Here is a 22,705-nt window from a genome sequence, read left to right on the forward strand (position 1 = left end):
CTCTCTCTCTCTTTCTCTCTCTCTCTCTCTCTCTCTCTCTCTCTCTCTCTCTCTCTTACAAATAATGGTCAGCTAACTAGACTTGCCCACGCCTGCGCCGCCTCTGAACCCGGACAGGACCGAGTCCCCAGAAGTTCTGTCCTGTGCAAACTTCCCGCACATCCTCCTCCGCAGCCTCGGTGTTGTGTTGTGTTGTGTTTGTTTTGCGGGACCTTTGCAGCGAGACAGCCTTGCAGTCGTTTGCATCTTTCCGAGGCGTCTGCATCCCTCTGCTGTTTGCTGCTTTGCGGTCCTAACTTCTCAAGCGCCTGGACGTTGCTCCCAAACGCCCTCATCCCAGCCCCGCTGCGGCCATCGGGGCGCTTTCTTAGTCCAACCTGCTGGTATCCCGATCGGTTTTCTTATAAAAAACACAAAACTGATTTGTTTGCGCCCTCACCTGGAGACCAGGAGCTGTCTCCAGTTATGCAGGGTGGGTCTGCCCGCTTTTGCCTGTTGGGGGAGCCCCGCTCAGCCCCCTGGCAGAACCTGAACCTCGGGTCTCCGGAAACTCCCGTAGCCGAGGGTTGCCAAGAGCCTGCTGCTCTGACATCTGGTTGCGGCGGCCTCCGTGGTAGGCGCTGTACCCCAATTGCCGTTCTGATCTTCTGGGCGCCCTCACCTGGAGACCAGGAGCTGCCTCCAATTATACAGGATGGGTCTACTGAGTGCGCCCTCCGGCCCAGCCCGCCACGGCGGGAACTGCGAGAGTCTAGGGCTGTGAAGAAGGCGGTCAGACCCGCGGGAAGAGTCTGTGTTATCCATCGGCGTCTAGAATATTAAAAACATGAAGGAAAGCTTTTATAACAAAAATGGCAATTTAGGGCAGGGGACTGAAAGTCAGCTTTTTCTTATGGGAAACTGGAAACAACGCGCCTTAGATGTACAAAATGTGTCAATGGACTGTTTGTTATTGGTAAGGCTTCTTGCTAGTAGTAGGCTATTGGCAGTTACGTTTTGGGGAGTCACAAGTTATACTTACATGATTGGCTGCACGGGGTCAGCGTCCCTGACCCCTGCATTGCTCAAGGACCAACTGTTTACGCCGTTTTGAAGTGAAGTTTAAAATGGGTTTTTGCTAGGCAGGCCTAGTTACGGTAGTATCTCTTTGTTGCAGAGAACTTTCAGTCAGGGGTCAGGAGCTGGGGAGAGAAATTCAAACCTATTTGCATTAGAAAGAAGCTTGGGGTGAGGAATTCCTAGGTAAGGTTGCTAGGGCTGATACCTTAAGTGCACTGCTGGGAAGCCTTCCAGTCTATTAGGTAACAACACCTGAAGCCCCAATGCTGTTACGTAGCATTTCTTTTTTTTTTCTCCCTTTAACTACCCTGAAACTATACAGAGTTACACGTTCCTCATTAATTTATGAGCGATACTCAGAGAATTGACTCAATCCAACACGTATTTGAGCGCCTTCCCTTTGTGAGGCGCTTCGCTGCGAATTGCAGAAGAATGGAAAATGGAGGAATTTTCCAGTTGAAGCAGCAGTGGGCTGGTTTGTTAGGTTTGCCCTGTCTATTCAATTTAAAATAAAAAGCAGTTGAGCTTTCATTTCATTCTAAAGGTCAAGTGTGTCCCCTGGTATCCTAGTCATTTTGTAATTTTTCTACCATTGCAGGTAGTCTGCATTTTAGTAGTTCCAAAGTAAAAGTTTTTCTAGGAAATAACTAAGTAAGAAGATATGTCCGTTTTTCCTATCATCTGCATTAACATTGAGTTAATAAAGCCAAAATCAACAAGAAAAATGAGAAGATGATTTCTTTTCCTTTGGTTTCAAACTAGTGAAGTCTTGCAGGAAAGAAGACAAAGTCAGCGTGGATAAATGCAATCCTCTGGTGCTTTCCAAACTCTGTCTTACTAAGTCCATCCTTTTGGAGGATAAATTCAATTTCACGAAATCCTTCAATGCTTTGGTAGAATAGTCCCAGAGGCTACTTTCATAAAATCTTTCATTGTGGGTAACAACACCACCACCGTCATTACCTTCTCCCCAACGTCAGCCTGGAATTCTAGGGAGCGTTTGGGAGGGGACAGGTCTTTTTAAAAATCTGGCTAAAGCTAGGGACTTTATCACCAGAAAAGATCCACACCCATTCAACATGTTGCATGTCTTTCAGAGGATTCTTGATGCCCAGGAATAAGGTGTCACTTTAGAACTAAGTAAATTAGTCAGAGGGTTGACAAGTGGAGGAAAATAGAAGTGAAGCAAGGAGTGAGTCTATCCACCAACTGAGTGGCTGTTATTTAATTCATTTTTGAATGGCATTTTGAGTAAGTATTCTGTGAATGGGAGGTAATAATTGTATTATTTGTGAAGGAATAAAGATAAATTAGTCCTATTAATGTTTTTTAACCCTCACACAAGGACATGTTCATTGGTTTTTGGAGAGAAGGGGAGGGAGAGAGACAGAGACAGACACAGAGAGAGAAACATCAATGTGAGAAACATCCATAAGTTGCCTTCTGTACACGCCCCCATTGGGATCGAACCTGACACCTAGATATGTGCCCTGACCAGGAAGCAAATCCACAACCTTTTGGTGTACGGGATGATGCTCCAACCAACTGAGCCACACTAAGTTTTTAGTTGATAAAGATTAGCTTTTACCTTGACCTTTATGAATCTCACTTTTCAATTTTTTGTTGTTCTTCTCAATAAAACTGCTCTGAGATTGTTTTTCTTCAAGTACTGATACACCATTTAGGATAGTTTCTCATGTCAACTTTGGTAGCCATGAATTGCTAAGTATGGCAATGATTCAGTTGAAAATTTGAACAAATTCTCTCTCTCTCTCTCTCTCTCTCTCTCTCTCTCTCTCTCACACACACACACACACACACACATACACATACACATACACATACACATACACATACATAGTTCACCTTTAGGAGGGAGATATACACAGAGGGTGTCCCCCAAAATGTGTACACACACTTTAATACCTGATAGCTCAATTTTGAAAATGAAATGTAGTTTAATAAGCACTGCCTTTATAATTATTCAATATGTGTGTACATTTTTTGAACTCTATATATCTTTTTAGTATATAAATATTTCCATGTAAACCATTGTGAGAATTGTAGTTGTGTCTTGGGAGAGAGTTTATTGCTATTGGGAATGAATGGACAGCATTAAGAATATTTTACATCCGAGAGATGCAAATCAAAACAATAATGAGGTACCATCTCACACCTGTCAGAATGGCTATCATCAACAAATCAACAAACGACAAGTGCTGGAGAGGATGTGGAGAAAAAGGAACCCTCCTGCACTGCTGGTGGGAATGCAGACTGGTGCAGCCACTATGGAAGACAGTATGGAGTTTCCTCAAAAAACTGGAAATGTGATCCCACTAGGAATATATCCCAAGAAAACAGAAACACCAATCAGAAAGGATATATGCACCCCTGTGTTCATAGCAGCACAATTTACAACAGCTAAGATTTGGAAACAGCCTAAGTGCCGATCAGCAGATGAGTAGATTAAAAAACTGGTACATCTATACAATGGAATGCTACGCTTCTATAAAAAAGAAGGAACTTTTACTATTTGCAACAGCATGAATGGAACTGGAGAGCATTATGCTAAGTGAAATAAGCCAGTCAGAGAAAGATAAATATTACACGATCTCACTCATATGTGGGATATAATGGTCAACATAAACTGACGAACAAAAATAGATCCAGGGACAAGGCAGCACTGAACAGACTGTCCAACCTCAGAGAGAAGGCAGGGGTGGGGGGTTAGGGATCAACCAAAGGACTTGTATGCATGCATATGAGCAAAACCAATGGACACAGACACTGGGGCAGTGGGGACTTGCCCTCGGGGGTGGGAGTGGCGGGGGGGTGGTCAGTCGGAGAAAAATGAGACATATGTAATACGTTAAACAATAAATATATTTTTATATATATATGTGTGTGTGTGTGTGTGTGTGTATGTATATATATAAATATGAAAAAGAAATATTTTAGACATAACTTCTTTCAAAGAACAAGCCAGCAACTGTGGATAAACTGTTTTTTCTTCTATGCCTAGGGCCGAGGAGCCAGCTGTCATCCCCACTGATCAAGGTTTCACTAAACTGCACCAGACTTCCCAGCTGGGGACCCTGTCCCCTTCCCCCTTGTGCTACACATTAGATCTGGGTAAGTAGAGGGACTCCTGGAACTAGTAAAATGGGACAGGGGGTCATAGGTAGCAATATAGTATACCTGGACCAAAGGATTCCTTTAACATTTCCAGAGGCCTGAATACACCGAGAGAGCACATGCCAGAACCATCATAGCTTAAAACTCACCCTTTTAACTTCTGTCAGGACCAGCTTGCCTGATCCTTAGATGTGAACCAGCTCTGACTTACCTTGTTACTCTTCAGTAACAACTAGGTAGCTGGTCACTACCCTAGAATGACATTGAGAGACATTTATTAGATGAGTAAATTAATGGAGATCATCATTTTAATCCAAACTCTTCCATTAACTAAATGAGTGATCTTGGGCAAGTTACAAGTCAGTTAATTTCTTTGGACCTTAATTTTTTTATGTATAAGATAAGGTTGTCATGTGGGATTAGCGATCTTAATGCGCTTAAATCAACTGGAGAGTTTAATTTGAAAGAAAAAAGAAGGAAGGAAGGGAGGGAGGGAGGGAGGGAGGGAGGAAGGAAAGGAAGGAAGGAAGGAAGGAAGGAAGGAAGGAAACTAGATCAGAGATTCTGATTTCATTGGACTGGGGCAGGTCCAGACATCTCTATTTTTTTAAAGCCCCCGTTTCCTGTATACACACCCAGAAAATACTAATGCCTGGCCAAGATTGCGAGTTATTGGGTTAAATAACCATAATGGTTCTAAGATTGTATCGCCTAAAGGTAGAAAGCAGGCCCACAAAATTCCTTTTTTTAACCCTCACCAGAGATATTTTCTCCATTGATTCTAGAGAGAATGGATAGGAGGGGGTAAGGGGAGAGAGGCAGAGAGAGAAACATCAATGTTAGAGAGACACATCAATTGGTTGCCTCCTACACATGCTCCGACAGTGGCTGGGAATCAAACCTGCAACCCAGGCGTATACTCTTGACGAGGAATCAAACCAGTGGCCCTTCAGTCCACAAGCCAACACTCAAACCACTGAGAAACACTTACCAGGGAACAAAATTCTTTTTATACACAGCCTGGCCCAGTATTACATACAGTTAATGGTAACCAGGTCTTAACGTGCTTTTCTAAGAAACAGTCCAAATCAAGCAATGTCCATTCATTCAGGGAAGGTGCCGTGCCTCCTCACCAGCTAGTATTTCCACAGTGCTTTGTGAGTTTTCAGCAGCTAGTACATGTTGACGGACTGAATCAGGTGTAACTCTGCCTATCCAAGATGATTAGTTGTTCCTTAAGGTCCCCAGAGAGGATTATCTGTCTTCTCTCGGTATCCATGCCAGTGTTTAATAGCCTATTGAAATTTTCTCCTAGAGGTGATCTGTGACTTGTTGGGGTGGGGAGAAAGGTGTCAGCAAGGGATAAGGATGATCACCTTGATCGTTGCTGAAATGTGAGCTTCTGTGTCCAAACTGAGATAAAAGAAAAAAAAAATGATCCTCACACCTTCTCAAGTAGTTGTAGGCTATTGAGTTACCAGAACTGGGATAGGAAAAAAGAGCACATAGTTTACCTTAATCATTTGTTGGATCTAATCTTGTTGCCATTTACATTGTAAATTCTGCAGATGTTCACACTTGAAAGTTATTCTTAGATTTAAAGGTATAACATTAAATGTAATCCATGAAATTTATTTCTGTTTATCCTACTCTTTCTTTCTCCTACTGCCCTTCACATCCCAAACACCCAGAAGAAGAAAAAAACAGTGTATGTGTGACTGTCAGATCAGTAAAAGACAGACATGAGTTGACAAAAGATGAAAAGACATTAAGGAGGAAATGTAGAACAAGGGTAAGAAGGCCCGTGGATTCAAGAACTACATTTAATTTATTTCTTTTCTCTCTGCTTGGTCTTATAGTTGCTACAAGTTTATTCTCAAGATTTCTAAAATTTAGGCAAATCATTGTATCCCACCTACTCTGTGTTGGTAAATGTGGCCCATGATTCCTGTGTGTTCTCTGAAGTCTTCCATACGCAGTGCATGGAATGGTGTCTCCATGGGTCAATTGGCAACCTGAATACAGTTGGTCTAATCAGCATTGACCAATCACAGAGCACAGAGCCCGACTTGATTCTAAATGATGTCTTATGTTGAAGAACATTTTTTTCTGGAGTGGAAACCTTTGGTGTCTCAGAGGGACTGCCCTCACCTTCTGTCAAAAATCTGGTGGAGAACTATACAACCAGCTCAGCCCCCACCTCTACATTGACCTAGAACTGGTTGTACTCACTGACATTTAAAAAAAAAAATGTTTTTCTAGTATTGGATTCATTTGTTTATTGCTGATCATTGTTACAAAGATTTAGTAATATTGAGCACGTGCAATTTTATTATTTCGGAAGTTATTCTCTGCCTACTTCTTAAAATGAGTTAAGGTAGGAATAAATGTACTAGGAAAAGATGGTTTTGTCATCATAACTTTAAACCTAATGAAAAACTTAATTATTATCAAATACCCAGTAATGTGTTTATATATAAGCATTTGTCCTCCCACAAATCTAATTTTTAAAGATAGTAAGTATAGTCAGGGTTGTTCTGGTCTTCAAGATTATCGTTAGTTTGCTCCTTAAATCTTTACTGCCTCAAAACAATTAGATGCTGGAAGATAATTAGAAATGATAAAATTTTCTTAACTAGTTCATTCTTAACTAGCATCTCCAAAGCTAGCAGGGGTTTTCATTTCTTCCTTCCTTTCTTCCTTGATGCACTCATTTGTTCGACAAATGTCTAATGAAGTCCTACTGTGTACCTGTTTCCATGTCTTACGAAGGGAGGGAGGAATACAGAAAATAAGGAAGTAAAATGCAGTGCAGGTTAGATGGTGATGAGTGCTATGGAGAAATACAAAGCTGCGAAGAAGACAGTGGAGGAGTTGGTTGGGGAATATTTAAAATAAGTTGTCCTCACCTGGCTGATGTGGCTCAGTAGGTGAGCCTCAACCTTTGAACCAAGAGGTCATGGTTTGATTCCTGGTCAGAGCACATGCCCATGTTGTGGGCTCAATCCCCAGTGTGGGGTGTGCAGGAGGCAGCCAATCAATGATTCTCTCTCATCATTGATGTTTCTATCTCTCTCCCTCTCCTTTCCTCTCTGAAATAAATTTTTAAAATATATTTTTAAAAAAGGTTTCCGTTAAAATGTAGTTTCAAGTTCTCTTAAAAATTGGGTGTTCTATTTACATGAAGTTCTAGAATAGGCAGAACTAATCTATGGTGATAGAAATCCGAAGTGAGGTTATCTGACTTGGGGGTGTGGCAGGGATTGACTGGGTAGGGATGCAGGAGACAGCTCTGGATGATAGACAGGTTCTATTTACAGTGCTCTAAAATGTGCGGCAAAACTCATTAAGCCATACACTGATCTGTGCAGTTCACTCTATGTAAATTGAACCTCAGCATAAAGGACATTTAGAACTGGAAGCCAACATTCAGTGAGAGCTGAATAGTAGCTGATCACCTTGGGCTTGGCACATGCTCTCTAGATTGGCACAGACTCACCTGGTTCACTTCAATCATTGTCATTACCTACCTGGCCCTTGTTGGTGGTGTAGGTGCATGATTCCTACAGTGGTCTCTTGGCAGTTTTGTTTTCAATTGTAAATGGGAAGTGAATCTAAAAGGACCTTGATTGGCAGTGAAGAAAATACTACTTGCCTCCTAGGGGTGTATGTGAAGCATGTAACAAAAAGAAACCCGATAGCTTGCATCAGTCAAGCAGCTCACCTACATTCATCTCTCAATTCATGGTGTTCTCAGTGAAATCTGGGGTTCTCAGAGGTCTCAGAGCATAACTCTCGCTCTTCTCTCAAATGCCAAGGGGCTCCTGTGTTTGCAGACTCCTCCTCTAAGAGAATAACAAAAAGTACCCTTTATCCGCACCTAAAATTTACTTTTATTATGTTTGTTATGAAAATAATGGTGTTGACTGTGGACATACAAAGAGTATAAAATAAAATTACCCACAATTTGTTTATCATTTTTTTTGGCAAATGCTCTCAAATGCTTCTTCATATATCTATGTATTTTATGTTAAAAATGTGTTCAATTGTTAAAATTTAGCACGCAACTTCCCAGTTTACAAAATGAAAAAAAAAAAAATAAGACAAAGATTAAACATGAGTGACTAAGCAAAAGCATTTGCCTTCTCTCTATCCTATAACTCTTTTTAATTGACTGTAAAATTTTACAAAGACTAGGAAGAACTCTAAAGAGAATGAGAGAGGAAAATGTTTGGAGGAAAGTTACTGATGAGACAGAACCCAGAATTAGTGCAAGAAGGACCACCTTAGGAATGGGGGTGACCCTATAGAAAGGGGCTCTGAACACAGAGTCAGCAAGGACAGAGAGCAGGCACGAGCAGCGGGGCCTGAAAGCAGAGAATTAACGGGAAGTCTTTGTGGATTAGTTAAGGTGAACCAGTGCTTCTAATATGAGTTTGGTATTTTAGGTAAATTCTTTCTCTTTCTTGCATTTGGGAAGTGGTGGGCTCTGGCCTGGAAGCCAGCTCTGGCCTCCTCACCCTAAAGTCAACCTAGAAGTCAACAGAGCCCACAGGTGCAAAAAGCCTCGTAATCACCATTTCATTCAGGGAAGGATCCTATCCTAGAAGATTATATACATGATTTATGGAGGAAAGCAACACCAATTAACCAGAAAAGTCAACGAAGTCTTTAATTTTAAAAATATAACCAAGAATAGCCTTCCATAGGAAGAAGCATGGGGGAAAAAATAAAGTTACTAGTGCTAGAGGGAATATCATTTAAAACAACTTTTTAAAAAAATATGAGTAGCTTCAGAGTGGTTAAAAAGACATTGTTTCCATATAACAAAACAGAATTCTTTTAAGGAGCAAACAGAAAACAGACAAAATATCTTTAATTTTTAAATGGTTATTAAAATGAAAAATGATTTGTTAGAAGGGCTAAAAGACAAAGTTTAAGAAATCTCCTGAAATGCACAACCAAATGTCAAAGAGATGGAGAATATATGTGCTAGAAAAGATGAGAAACAGTTCAGTAAGTCCAATACCAGTCTATTAGAGCTCTAGAAAGAGAAAACAAAGAAAATGGAAGGAAGAAGTTGACAAATACAAGGAAAAATTACCTCTTGTTAAGGCAAATTATGATATAAAAAAAGGTTCATCAAATGAATGAGGGTAAAAATCCATACAGAGATACAATCATTACAAAACTTCAGAGTCAAAGATACAGAGAGGCTCCTAACACTTTCTGAAAGGGAAAAATAAAGTCACTTACCTAAGATTGACGTAAGGCTTCCCATTAGTAAACTGGATACTAAACTACCCTGGAGTAGTGCCTTTAAAATTATAAGGAAAATTGTTTTGAACTTAAAATTCTGTTGCCAGTAAAATTGTCAATTAAATGTAAGAGCAAAATGAATACATTTTCAGACATTCAAAGATTCAGGTCATTTGCTTCTAAGTACCCTTTCTGAAGCAATTACCTAAGGAAGTGTTCCAGCAAAATAAGGGTAGAAAGAGTCTAACTCCCCACATGTAATTAAATTAACTCCCAAACTAACAGATGTTTATCACCAGACTTAGAAAGAAATTTATACAAATTAGGACAAGTAGTAAGGTACAAGAAAAATATAGATAGAACCAGTAATGAACAAAATTCACATAGTAGTAATAATGGGCCATTTAACAACACAGAGGACTAAATTGACTTACACAAATTCCCTCCAGTGCAAACACACAAACATAAAGACTAAAACACAATTAGATGTTTAAATAAATAATTAACTTTGAAATAAAGGCTACCAGAATGCAGAAAAGTGTTTTTTAAAAGACAATAAATGCAAGTTCATACTCAGCACAGCCCATAGGCGTTTCTCTGTGGGATACAGATCCCAGGGTGTGAGGATGGGTTGTACCATTCAAACCTGGAAACAAGACATGGTCTCAGGGCCAAGGAGACAGTGAACCACTTACCCCCCAACCCCTTTTATTTAATATGAGCTCACAATTTTTTAAATCTACAACTCCCCATAAGGGAATACTATCAACAAACAAAACAAACAGAAGAATCAGAGGCCCAAGAATGTAAAGTGATGGAAATATAGGAACAAAATATTAAAAGTGTGTTAAAAATTATTAAAGGGATAAAAAGTATAGAAAACTAAAGGCAAAAATAATATACTATAAAAAGAACAGCATATTTCAAAAAGAAGATATAGACATGAAAAATATAGACTTGAATATTTTTAAATTTATGTACCAGCTAAAGAACATATTAGAGGCAAGGATAGAGTAGTAACCTTTAAACCGAATCTGAGAAAACTATCTGGAATCAACCCATTGAGATTAAAAGATGAAAAATGTCAGAGATTAAAAGACACAACGATACAATGAAAAGCTCCAATATGTGTCTAATAAAAATTCCAGGAGAGAATAGAGAAAATGAATTAGCCTATATTGGTTACATAAGTAAAGAAATTAAAAGAATAATATAACCTGGCAAAAATAGTAGGGAATAAGGAGTCTTAAATATTCATTTTTCTTGGTAAGCATTCATAGATAATGTCTAAATTTGATAAGTAAAAAAATAGCCATGTAATTATATTACTTAGAACTGTAGTTCTTAGTCCTCAAGATTTGCCTAAACGACGAGCACTTGGTGTCAGGTACAAAGATACTAAATGCACAGAACAGTTCCACACAAGTCCCACCAAAAATACTAACAGCTGATTTAGAGTTAAAAATAAACTTACTCAAAGAACTAAAAGCAAAAATGATTTGAAGAAAATGGTTGCTTCAGAGAATAAAGCTAGAATTTGGGAGAAGAAGGGGTGGAAAACTTTATTTTTCCAATTAGCCCTTCCATAATATTTGCAATTTTACTGTATCGGTATTATTTTTACTAAAGTTATTATTTTAGAAAAAGAAATGACTGGTAAACCAGTAGATTCTTCTTCAATTTTCACATAGAGAACGTTTTCTTATTAAAATATCTGTCATTCAAACTTAAGCACCAATCTGAATTATTGAGCTTTTTACCCCACAGAAAATCCTGGAGGCATATCTTAAGTGTATTAATGATCTTTCAAGTGTTCCTAGTTGGAAAATAAATCTTGTAATTTATCAACTTATGGAGTCCCAACAAATTAGTGCTGGAAGGGATTCAGTTTCTTTATTGGAATTGAATCATTTTTGCATGGCTTGGTGGCTTTGATCAGTTCTATATAGGATAACGGAGGATGGGAATATAGTCAAAGAACCAGAGCATATGGCTTCAAATTGGAACCTGTAGCCAGACTTTTTATGGTCCTCTAAGACCTGGTCTTCTTTGACCTCTGCAGTTTCATTTCCTGTAACCACGTACTGCACAGTGCTTTTGGTATGCCATGGACATTTCCTATCAATTTTTACTTTTCATTTCTCTGTGCAGAATCACAGGCCCTCACTTTTGCCTTCTACCCATTATTCGAGAGTTACTTCAAACCCAGTATCCTCTCTGAAGCCTTCCTTGACCTCTACTCTTCTAATTTTGTTATCCTCTAATCTCCATGCTTCAAAAACAAGTCATGACAAGGGGGAATACATGCCTATAAGTAACATAATTTAGATAAATTAGATAAACATTTTGACATAATTAATCTCAGGCACAGTTAATGAGGCAGCATAGCATAAGAGCGCGGTTTCTAAGTGAGCAGACCTCAATTCCAGTCCCAGCTGTTACTACTCCATGGAAGCCACAGAGTCTGCATCTGAAAGATGAGGATCATTTTTACTAACAGAGAGGCTGTGACTTTTTAAAATTTCACAGTCTCAATAAACAGTAACTACAATAATTATGTTTAACTACTGTTGTGTATAAATAAGACTCACATAAATGTCTACAATTCATGTTATTTTAAGTCAATTTGTAGTGTTTATGTACTCACTTTGTAAGTTACCCAGTAAAGTGAGCATTTACGTTGCTTAAAAATGAACTAGCTTTTATTACTATCACACATGTAAACTCACACAGATCAAAAAACAAAATCCCACTTATAATAGCAAAAATTTGGAAGTAGGCTAAGCATCTAATAATAAGGAAGGTGGTTAATTGCATCATTTTATATATATTATAATGCAACCATTAAACAGTATATTTCTGAAGTTCCTTATTGACATACAAAATGTTTATAATATGTTAAGTAAAAAAATTTAATGCAAAACTATTAAGATAGTATCTGAGCCATGTATATATACATTATATATGTACAAATATATGCATTTATAATATACATTTAATATGTATCATTTATGCATGAGAGAAATGGACATTTTCCAAATTTGCTAGTGTTCATATATTACTTTTCTAATAAGAAGGAAAAAGTAACATGATTTATATATAAAAGATCCTTGGTCTCATTTCCTAAATGTTGGTATTTCCTTGACAACAATCTCTTCCTCCCATCCCCAAAACTTTCTCTGTTTCCCTGTATACTCTGTCATTTCATATGCCATCACCCACCTATAAGAAACTCTTAAAAGGATGTAAATTTCTGCAGACAAATGGTGACAACTTTTCTAAGGGCAGGTACCATAGCTTATTGGTCTCTAAGCGTAGCCAACTCTCATGTTACAGCCAAACATGGAAGTAGAGAGTCAGTAGATTAGTATTGAATGAACAAATAAATGGAGACCCAAGGCTTTGAGCAATGGAGCAGGTAAAAGGAAATAAGTGTGGGATTGATTAAAAAGGTAATAGTAAATATTTATTGAGTACCTTTTCCTCAGTGCTTTATAATTTTAATCCCCAGTGCGGCACTGTGAGGCCTGGTGAGACAAGTTAGGGGTCATGCATTCAACAGCATGCTAGGCAGCGGTTTAAAAAGTAAAATGAGGAAGCTCTTTTGTACAGATATAGAAAGATCACCAAGAAATATTGTTAAGTGAAAAAAACCAGGTGTAGAATGGTGTTGAGTTATGCTACCATTCATGGGAAGAAGATATATTTCTATCCGCTGGTGTATAAAATATCTCTGGAAAGACACACAGAAACTGACACTATGGTTGCCTCCAGCCATGGGGGAAGGGAGACTTTATTTTAATCCTCTTTACATAGTTTTGAGCCATGTGAATATATTAGTGATTCAAAAAGACAATTGAATGAAAATAAAGGAACATTGTTATTCTTATTTACAAATGAGGAATCTAAGGTTGAAGGAAATTAGGTGCCCTGCCCACAGTAGTAATAATAATAGACACACTTATTGAACACTTACTATGTGCCAGGCCCCATAGTAAGTACTTTAGAAACATTTTCTAATTTATTCCTCTCAGATCTCTAAGGAGGTTTATTTTTATCTCAGTGTTAGAGCTAAAGAATCTGAAGGAGAGAAATGTAAATTATTTTCTAATTCAGGACAATTTGGAAGTAATAATTACTCTGGGGACAGCAAGCAAATACCAGGACCTATGGTCACCCTACTTAGAAAGGACGAGTAACTTGCCTTCCGTCCTGTCATAATGGCAGAACCAAGACTGGAACTGACGTCTCTGCGACTCCTCAGCCTGTGCTCATAACTGCCATTTACAGATTAGCAAACAAAGGGCCATAAAGCTTATGGACCTTGCAAAAACTCACAGCTATTACTAGTAAATACCAGGTGCAGAGGCCAAACACAGTCCTTCTGAAACCAAAGCCTACCAGACAATGTTGCCCCTCTGGATACTAATCTAATATCCTTTAGCAGAGGAATTTAAGGGGAGGAGGAGGATATAAGAGGTAAAGGATGACAGAGCCCCAGGCTAGATACTCCAGCAACCTTGGTCCCTACCATTCAAAGACAAAGAGCACTCAGTTAACAAATGTCTGGGAGCCTGCTGCATGCTGGGCTCAGTGCTGGGTGTTCAGAGACAATGGTGCTCCCTCACGGAGCTTACAGTCTACATTTCGGACCAGCTTAGATTTTAAGGCCTTTGGATCTTCCTACATAGCGCGCTACTGCAGTTAGTCAGTGATTGTTATAAGGAGAAGCAGATAATATATTTCTAGTTATGCCAGAAATATAGAGAAGAGGAAGCAGCTTTTATAAATTGCTTTTCAGGAAAAGGCTGACAAAGTCATAAGTGAAAACTTTATTTTCTGGACTATAATTCATGAAAACTTTTCTATATGCCATGTTCATTATAGAAACGTTTATGTTCTGTTGCTCTGGGAAGTGTAGAAAAAGTTTATAATAAATAACTTTTATTTTTGTTGATTGTTCATGCTGACACCCATAGGTAAATTATGTGAAAGATGTAGTAAGTTTGGGCATGTGCTGCATACTTGGATTTAAAAGGTTAACATAGCCCTAGCTGGTTTTGCTCAGTGGATAGAGCATCGGCCTGCAGACTGAAGGGTCCCGGGTTCAATTCCAGCCAAGGGCACATGCCCGGGTTGCAGGCCCCATCCGTAGGGTGTCTGCAGGAGGCAGCCGATCAATGATTCTCTCTCATCATTGATGTTTCTATCTCTCTCTCCCTCTCTCTTCTTCTCTGAAATCAATAAAAATAGATTTTTAAAAAGATAAATAAATAAATAAAAGGCTAACATATGCATTATTCGAATTATAACTATGCAACTTGATTACTTTGAATAGATGGGTAGATGTCTTAACTGACATCTCCAGTTCATAGTGAAGAATACTCACCTTCCAACTTAAAACAGAGGAAAACATTATTAAACTGGTGTGAGTGTGTGTGTGTGTGTGTGTGTGTGTGTGTGTGTAAACTTCTTAGTTGCAGACAACTGAATCCATTCTAGCTCATTTACGCACAAAGATTTCATTGGCATTTTGAACAAACTTGCCAAGACTATCCTCAGAATGTTATCACTGGAAATATCATTTAAAGACCAGGAAACCAAGACCCAGAGAGGCAGTTATTTTTCCATATTCATTCAACAAGCATTTCTGAGCTCTACCTAGCAGTCACTGTACAGATAGCAACAGTATTGGGTTTCTGTTCTCATGGAGCTTACAGTCCGGTTTCCCAACAGGTTGTTCATCAGTCTTACCCCATGGGCTTTAAAAAATACAGATTCCAGAATTACTCAATCTGAATCTTGTAAGGACCTGGAAATCTGTGGTTTCAAGCTCCCAGGTGATTCTGACATGTTTCCAAGTATGGAACTCCTGATCTACTTAACCCTGTCATCACAGCATAGAACTTGAGATGCAGAAGTAGGGCTAGACCCTGACCCTGACCTCCAATTTGGAGCATCTTCCATAAAATCATAGTGAATCTTCATTATTGCCAAGCAAATAAATCTTGCCTTTAGTTTGAAGCTAAAATGTTGGTGCTTTGTTATAATATTTTTAACTTTTCAATTACAGTTGACATACAGTATTTTATTAATTTCGGGTGTACAGCAAGTGATTAGACATTCGTACATCACGTGAAGTGATCACCACAATAATTCCAGTACCCACCTGGTACCTTGCATAGTCAGTACAATGTTATTGACTGTCTTCCCTGTGCTGTACTTTACATCTTCATGCGTATTTTTATATTGTTATAATTTTTATTTATAAATATCTGTGCCTTTTACATTTGACAACTACTTTGAATAGGAAACAAGTTTTGCATTTTGAGAATATTTTTCGATAAGTCACTTACGCCCAAGTGAGTGTAGTAGAGTTCATTTTCTGACCTACAGTGTGGGGGACTTAAATTGGATGGTCTCCAAGATTACTTTCAGGTCTAGAAAACTATGATGAAAGATGTTCTAAACTATTTTTAAATTTCTTCTCTTATAACTGTGGAAAAACCTCTAGGTCAATTTGCTTTTCTGTCATTAGTATTTTCGTTGGCGGACCTACCAGAAGATGTATCACTTTAAGCCATCTCAGAAGTGACTTTTCTCTCATGTGAGGGTTTGTTTTACAATTTGGTGATTTATAATTTCAATCGCCACTCTGGAACCTCATTATCTGTCAGATAGGAGTCTGGTCATTTGATCTCCTTGTGTTGGTCCCTCGGTTACTTTGCCTCTTTCATTCTGATAAGGTGGTTATTGATAGCCTTCGAGGCTTTAATTATTTAATTATTGCTGTTGAGCATTAGAAGTTCCCCAAAAGGACAGCCTTTCATTCTAACATGCTCTGCGCCTTTCCAGTCCTGACCCCTTCCAGCAGGCCTTTCTTTCCCCACTTAAGACATCTCTACGCTGCCCAACAGTTATCTCAAGGAGGACAGAGCCTACAGCCAGGCTCCCAACACTTCAAAAATATTTGAGAGCCCCCTCTTTACTCTGTCTCTTCCTAACCTACAGAGAGTTACAGTTGCCCAATTTAGCAAAATGTGTTAAAGTTGAGATAAAGAACAAAATTTTAATGTCAGCACGCCCAATGCGATATTTGGAATACACGTAGACTAAAGAATTGACTTGAGCCCTAACCGGTTTCGCTCAGTGGATAGAGCGTCGGCCTGCGGACTGAAGGGTCCCAGGTTCGATTCCGGTCAAGGGCATGTACCTTGGTTGCGGGCACAACCCCAGGAGGGGATGTGCAAGAGGCAGCTGATCGGTGTTTCTCTCTCATCGATGTTTCAAACTCTCTATCTCTCTCCCTTCCTCTCTGTAAAAGAATCAATAAAATATATATATATTAAAAAAAAAAAAAGAAAAAGAATTGACTTGTGGCGTACTGGGTGAGTGTGGCTTTTCATCCTGCCGTCCGCGAAGTCAGCAGTTTTGAGTCTTGGCTGCACATTAGACTCCTGCGGAGAGCGTTTAAGCTCTCAATCCCTGCCTGCCTCCCGGCCAATTCAATCAGAATCCCTGGCTGTAGTCGGGCATCAGTGGTAGTTAGAGCTGCCCAGGTGATTCCCCTGTGCAGCCAGGCCTGAGGACCAATTCCCTAAATTAAAATGTCAAATTCAAAGCACCATTTTTACGGCTAAATCACGCCTTTATATTTCAAATTCCTCTTCAAAATTTATTTCATGTGCTTTTCAGTAAGCATTTTATATTAACCCTTACTATATTTATTATGTTATGTTCTAGCATATCATCTATTATAAAGATTACTTTTTTTAAAGGATCTCATATGGCTTTAATCATGTCACTGATTTATTATTATTTCGAAAAGTATATAATTGGCTTTTGTTTTCAAATGTTTCTTTGTGATTTGTTATGTCAAACCGGCCGGGGCTCTTAGGATGCTTTCTTAAAAGTTTTCTGATATCTGTTGTTTTCTAAAAGATTCTGGGTTCAGGCAGAGTTGAAAGCCAGTATTTTTATATACGTCAAATACCCCCTTAGCTGATCATCTGAATTTCCCAGGGAACTTTCAAAACATACATCTAATTGCTCTGCTTAATGAAGTCAAAAGAATTTTGAGAGGTTCTAGGTGGAGGGTAGAAGAAGGAAGAGGATGTCTAATATTTTAGAAATATCTTATTTCCTCCACTATACTATATAGTATGTATATTTACATTATACATACTACAATGTAAACCTATTCTGTTGCTCTGAAATCTTTTTTTTTTTAATAGCAAGCTTATTAGGTTGCCAGGCACCTAAGGGATTTATTGTTTTTTAAATATATTTTTTATTGAGTTTTTACAGAGAGGAAGGGAGAGGGATAGAGAGGTAGAAACATCGATGAGAGAGAAACATCGATCAGCTGCCTCCTGCACACCCCCTACTGGGGACGTGACCGCAACCAAGGTACATGCCCTTGACTGGAATCGAACCTGGGACCCTTCAGTCCGCAGGCCGATGCTCTATCCACTGAGCCAAACCGGTTAGGGCTGCTCTGAAATCTTAAGAAAGTCACCACACATGGATACAGTGATACAGCGATGCATACCTACACCCACATGGAGTGAATGTCCACTGTCCAGGCCCCACCCATGGGAATCCTAATTCAGAAGAGTCAGAGTGAGGCCTCAACAGCAGTACTTTATTTTTTTATAAGAAGGAACTCTTACTTTTGTAATATATTTTTTATTGATTTCAGAGAGGAAGGGAGAGGGAGAGAGAGAGAGAATCATCAATAATGAGAGAGAATCGTTGATCGGCTGCCTCCTGCACGTCCCCTACTGGGGATCAAGCCCAAAACCTGGGCATGTGCCCTGACTGGGAATTGAACTGAGACCTCCTGGTTCATAGGTTGACCTTCAACCACTGAGCCACACCAGTTGGGCTCGGCAGCAGTACTTTAAACCTTTCCCCAGACGATTGTAGTGAGTGGCCAGGTTTGGTCACCACTGCATTGTAGATGATACAATATCCTTAGACAGTGGTCATCACTACTTGTCCCATTGACAACAATAAATGTGTGTTAAGAGCAAAATCATTGGTAAAGCTGACTTTTTTGCAACATGGAAACAGAAACAAAAAAAAAAAACAGTCTGATTCTTATTAGATTCCCCTCAGCTCTGTCTGGTCTATTTCTCTTTGAGTGGCTCTATGAGGAAGGAATAACCTTTCTAAAAATAGGACAGAAGAAGACCAAGGAGGATGTGTCCAAAAGGAACAATACAGTAAAAGTGTTTAAAATAGACTTAACCTTCTGCACTGTGATATAACAGAGAGGAAGCCTGGCTTACATTATCAACAATCATGAGGCACCAATCCAAAGATTTTATTCATTCAGCTATTCCTGAGTCCCTGCTAGGAAACAAGGACTGAGATAGATCCCGGGAATTCAGAGTATGGTGCTGCCTGGAGGAATTTACAGTCTAGAAAAGGAGACCAGTAATTGTAATACAGTGGGAGAAAAATGGGAAATTATGCAAAGTAGCAACTATAGACACATCTATGAAGGATTAGAGGTGAGGGGGAGACTTCAGAGAACAAAACCAGGCTTTTGAAAGCTACAATGATAAGTGTGTGGGGGAAATTGAAGGAGAGTGAGAGGGAAGGAAATGGAATTTCTTAGAGTGAATGGGACTTTAAGCTTGGTATTTTCCTGAATTACAAACATTTCTACAACACTGTCATGTGATGTTTTGGAGGAGTGGGGGGCAGCTAGAAGGCAGAGTGGTAGCATTGCCATGTGTCAAACTCCGCTCATACAAGAATATCCAGATATTCTTGGATATTGTGATATCCCTAGAGTGGCCATAAAAAGTTAGCCCAGCCCAGCCAGCATGGTTTGGGTTGAGCATCGACCTATGAACCAGGAGGTCATGGTTTGATCCTGGGTCAGCACATATGCTTGGGTTTCGGGCTTGATCCCCAGTGTGGGGTATGCAGGAGGCAGCCAATCCATGATTCTCTCTCATCATTGATGTTTCTATCTCCCTCTCCCTTCCTCTCTGAAATCAATGGAAATATATATTTTTTAAAAAGTTAGCCCAAAACAAAAACATACAATCTTTATTTGTCAGATTCTGCTGCAAAAATCCTTTCTCCAGACTAATCTTTTCATATCATCCTTATTGGTACTTGGTTTCATTTGCTGCTAGAATTCTTTTTTATTTTAGACTCTTGAATTTTCAACCTCTTTGGACCTAGGCATATTTTTTTTTTCATGATGCCCTGTGGTTGGTCAATGAGCCACTTATTGATTTGGGGGGGTGATTTTTATTGATTTTATTTCATTTATTAGTGCCTGCTATGTATAGATCACTGTGTTAGGTGCTCTGGGGTGTCCAAAGATGAAGCATTCAGAACTTAGAATACTGCAAGGAAGAGATGCTTAAGAACAGTCATCAACTGGATTTTGGCATCTGAAATAGAGTGTTTATTTTCTCCCTAGTGACACTCAGGAAATGCTTGTCTCCTGCTGTTGGTGAATAATTTCAGAGTACTATGGATCATGCTGAAGAAACTGAAATCCTTGCAGCGGCCCAGAAGTACTATGTGGACAGGCCTATCTTTAGTCATCTGGCCCTCCAGGAAATACTGCACACCAAGGACAAGATTCCGGATTCCATTGGGGATAAGCTAAAACAGGCATTCACGTATGTTGTGTTTTAACCTGTTTCCTGTATTCTGTCATTCACTTGTGAGAGAAACAAGGTCAAGTGTATAAGGAAAATCTGGTGAAATGGAGGGGAAAAAATGGTGAGCACTCCTGATTTGCTGAACTGTCCACAGGGTTGTCCGTGATAGATATTTGATTGAGCACGCGCTTCATTATGTATTTCACCATACTTATTGAATTCCTGCTGTGCCTTGGGGATTATGGGTAAAGGTTCCTGTAAATAACCCACTTCCAATTCTCCACCACTTTCAGAATATCCACCTTTTCCCTTTGTCTCTCAGAATGCTCCAGCCATTCTCTTTTTTTTCTACCCCATTTGGCAAAACCCTGAATCTAAATCCCCAACCTATGCTGTCAAGGACCCTCAGTGTCCTGTGACTCCTAATTTTGGAGACACGAACACAGCCATGTTGCAGGCGTGAGAATGTCAATACATGTGTGCCTGTTGATAGCTCCCAAACTTCAAAACCAAACCATTTGATTACTGCCTCCGGAACCCTTGACACTACACCTTCTGTGTTCTGTGTTCATTTAAGCTTCACCTTTCAGGAGAGGTGAAAAATGTTTGCACTAGAGTCAGACTCCCTGAGCTTTATCCTAGTCCCACCACCTACCAGCTATGTGCTTAAGTTTCCTGGTCTGTAAAATGGGTATAATAATAGTACTTACATCATAGAGTTACTAGGGGATTAGGCATATGGCAAGTATTATATAAGTGAGACTATTGTTAATATCTCAATTCTCAAAACAAAGTATCAAATCTAGTTTGTTTTACTCAAATTTATTGCTCTTACCACAGTTGCCTCACATTTTGCTTCTAATATTTTCCTTCATCAAATTGCCAAATACTCTTAACCACTAAAGATACTATATAAAAATACCATGCATGCTGCAATAATATATTTTGAATGGAACAAATTGTTTCCTTGTCACCGGGAACACTTAAAATTTTCCTTGTGGCCATGGAACTCATCTGTCCGTACTGATACTCAGTGATGTCTTTGATCATTGGCGTAGCCTGGCAAAAAAATTGGCCAAGGCCCACAGGGATTAAATGCAAGGCCTTGGTTTTATCAGCTTGGTCTTCCAGTTAACCAAGACAACCAGACATAATAGACTCAGCTATTACACTCCAGTGACAAATGGCATTTTGAGTTTACCGAATCAAAGACCCTAAAGCAAGGGACATATGTTAATAAAACTCAAAATACCTGTATAAATTTCCTTGATTTTATAAGGAAAGAGGAAAACTAATGGGCAGATGCTGGTCATTGGTTCCACATTCAAAAGTTAACTCAATCAGTAAATAATTCCCCTACTTCGCTTTTATACCAACACAGGAAGTACATTAAGGATTGTATCTATTAAAAGAATAGCTTCGGAGTTATCTCAGTTATTCTGAAGCTAAATTCTTCTTCTTTTTCATGGTCAGTTGTAGAGCATTATTATGGAGCCGATTTAGATGTCCCCCACAACACAAATTGCAAGAACAGCTCTTCTTGTCTCTGATCTCTGCAGAGTGAAAGCTTATCCGCAGCACCAGTGGGAATGTCTTCCTTACCATTCCAGGATAAAAGGAAAGGAAAATGCCTTCATTCAAACTCTACAGAAATGTTACTCATTTTTTTCTCTGTCTTTTTTTTGTCCTCCCAGATGTACTCCTAAGAAAATAAGAAATATCATTTATATGTTCTTACCCATAACTAAGTGGTTGCCAGCATACAAATTCAAGGAGTATGTGTTGGGTGACTTGGTCTCAGGCATTAGCACAGGGGTGCTTCAGCTTCCGCAAGGTCAGTAGAATATATTTATTTATTTTTGTTTTCTTACTACATTATCCTCAAACAATTGCTTGAACTTCTTTCTGTTTAATTTCATCATGATTGCAAATTCATAGTTTTTATCATATCATTCTAGTAACCTCTACCTGTCTAAAAGAATTCTCCAGAAAAAAAAATGTAACCCTTAATAAGCCCCAGAGCTAGTAGTCGTAGAATGTGGTGATATTGTTTTGCAGATCAGTACAGTTAGGAACTGGCTGGGTTAATCAGTCACTCTGTGAAATGCTGTTGGGGTTGCCATCATTAAGGTTTTTGATGATAAGCTCATATTCTAATTACAAGAGATCGTGAAATGTTAAATTCTCTGCATTTGTGTGATTTTTATATGTGATATTAAGAATTTAAGAATATCTCATTAATTTGTTTATCCATTCACACTTGTTTATCAAGATCTGCTTGTCCCTCCATGTCTTCATGGAACTAACTCCCCAATCAGGGACAGAGACCTGAATCAAATAAAAGCACATATACATTTTTATGTATAAACTAGGGCCCAGTGCACAAAATTCGTGCATGGCTAGGGTCCCTAGGCCTGGCAGGCAATCAGGGCTGGCCAAGGCCTCCCTTCCCCAGCTGCCAGCCAGGGCCTTCCTTCATTATGCACCACCCCCTGGTGGTCAGCACATGTCATAGCAAGCGATCGAACTCCCGGTCGAACTCCCGTGGGGACACTTTGCATATTAGCCTTTTATATATATAGACTAGAGGCCCGGTGCACAAAAATTTGTGCACTCGG

General features: G+C 39.2%; 1 protein-coding gene across 1 annotated transcript in view; it reads left to right on the forward strand.

Annotated features, from left to right (window-relative positions):
* Window positions 1-4,084: 4,084 nt before the first annotated feature.
* The window catches only part of SLC26A5 (solute carrier family 26 (anion exchanger), member 5), a 44,688-nt gene continuing 26,067 nt past the window's right edge, over window positions 4,085-22,705 (forward strand). The window contains exons 1-3 of the mRNA XM_005862896.2: window positions 4,085-4,191; window positions 19,901-20,105; window positions 21,782-21,921. Of these exons, the coding sequence (XP_005862958.1) occupies window positions 19,954-20,105; window positions 21,782-21,921 (292 nt within the window). The 5' untranslated portion in view covers window positions 4,085-4,191; window positions 19,901-19,953. The remainder of the gene's footprint in view (window positions 4,192-19,900; window positions 20,106-21,781; window positions 21,922-22,705) is intronic.

This window comes from Myotis brandtii, unplaced genomic scaffold (assembly GCF_000412655.1).
Source record: "Myotis brandtii unplaced genomic scaffold, ASM41265v1 scaffold17, whole genome shotgun sequence".
Lineage (NCBI taxonomy): Eukaryota > Metazoa > Chordata > Mammalia > Chiroptera > Vespertilionidae > Myotis > Myotis brandtii.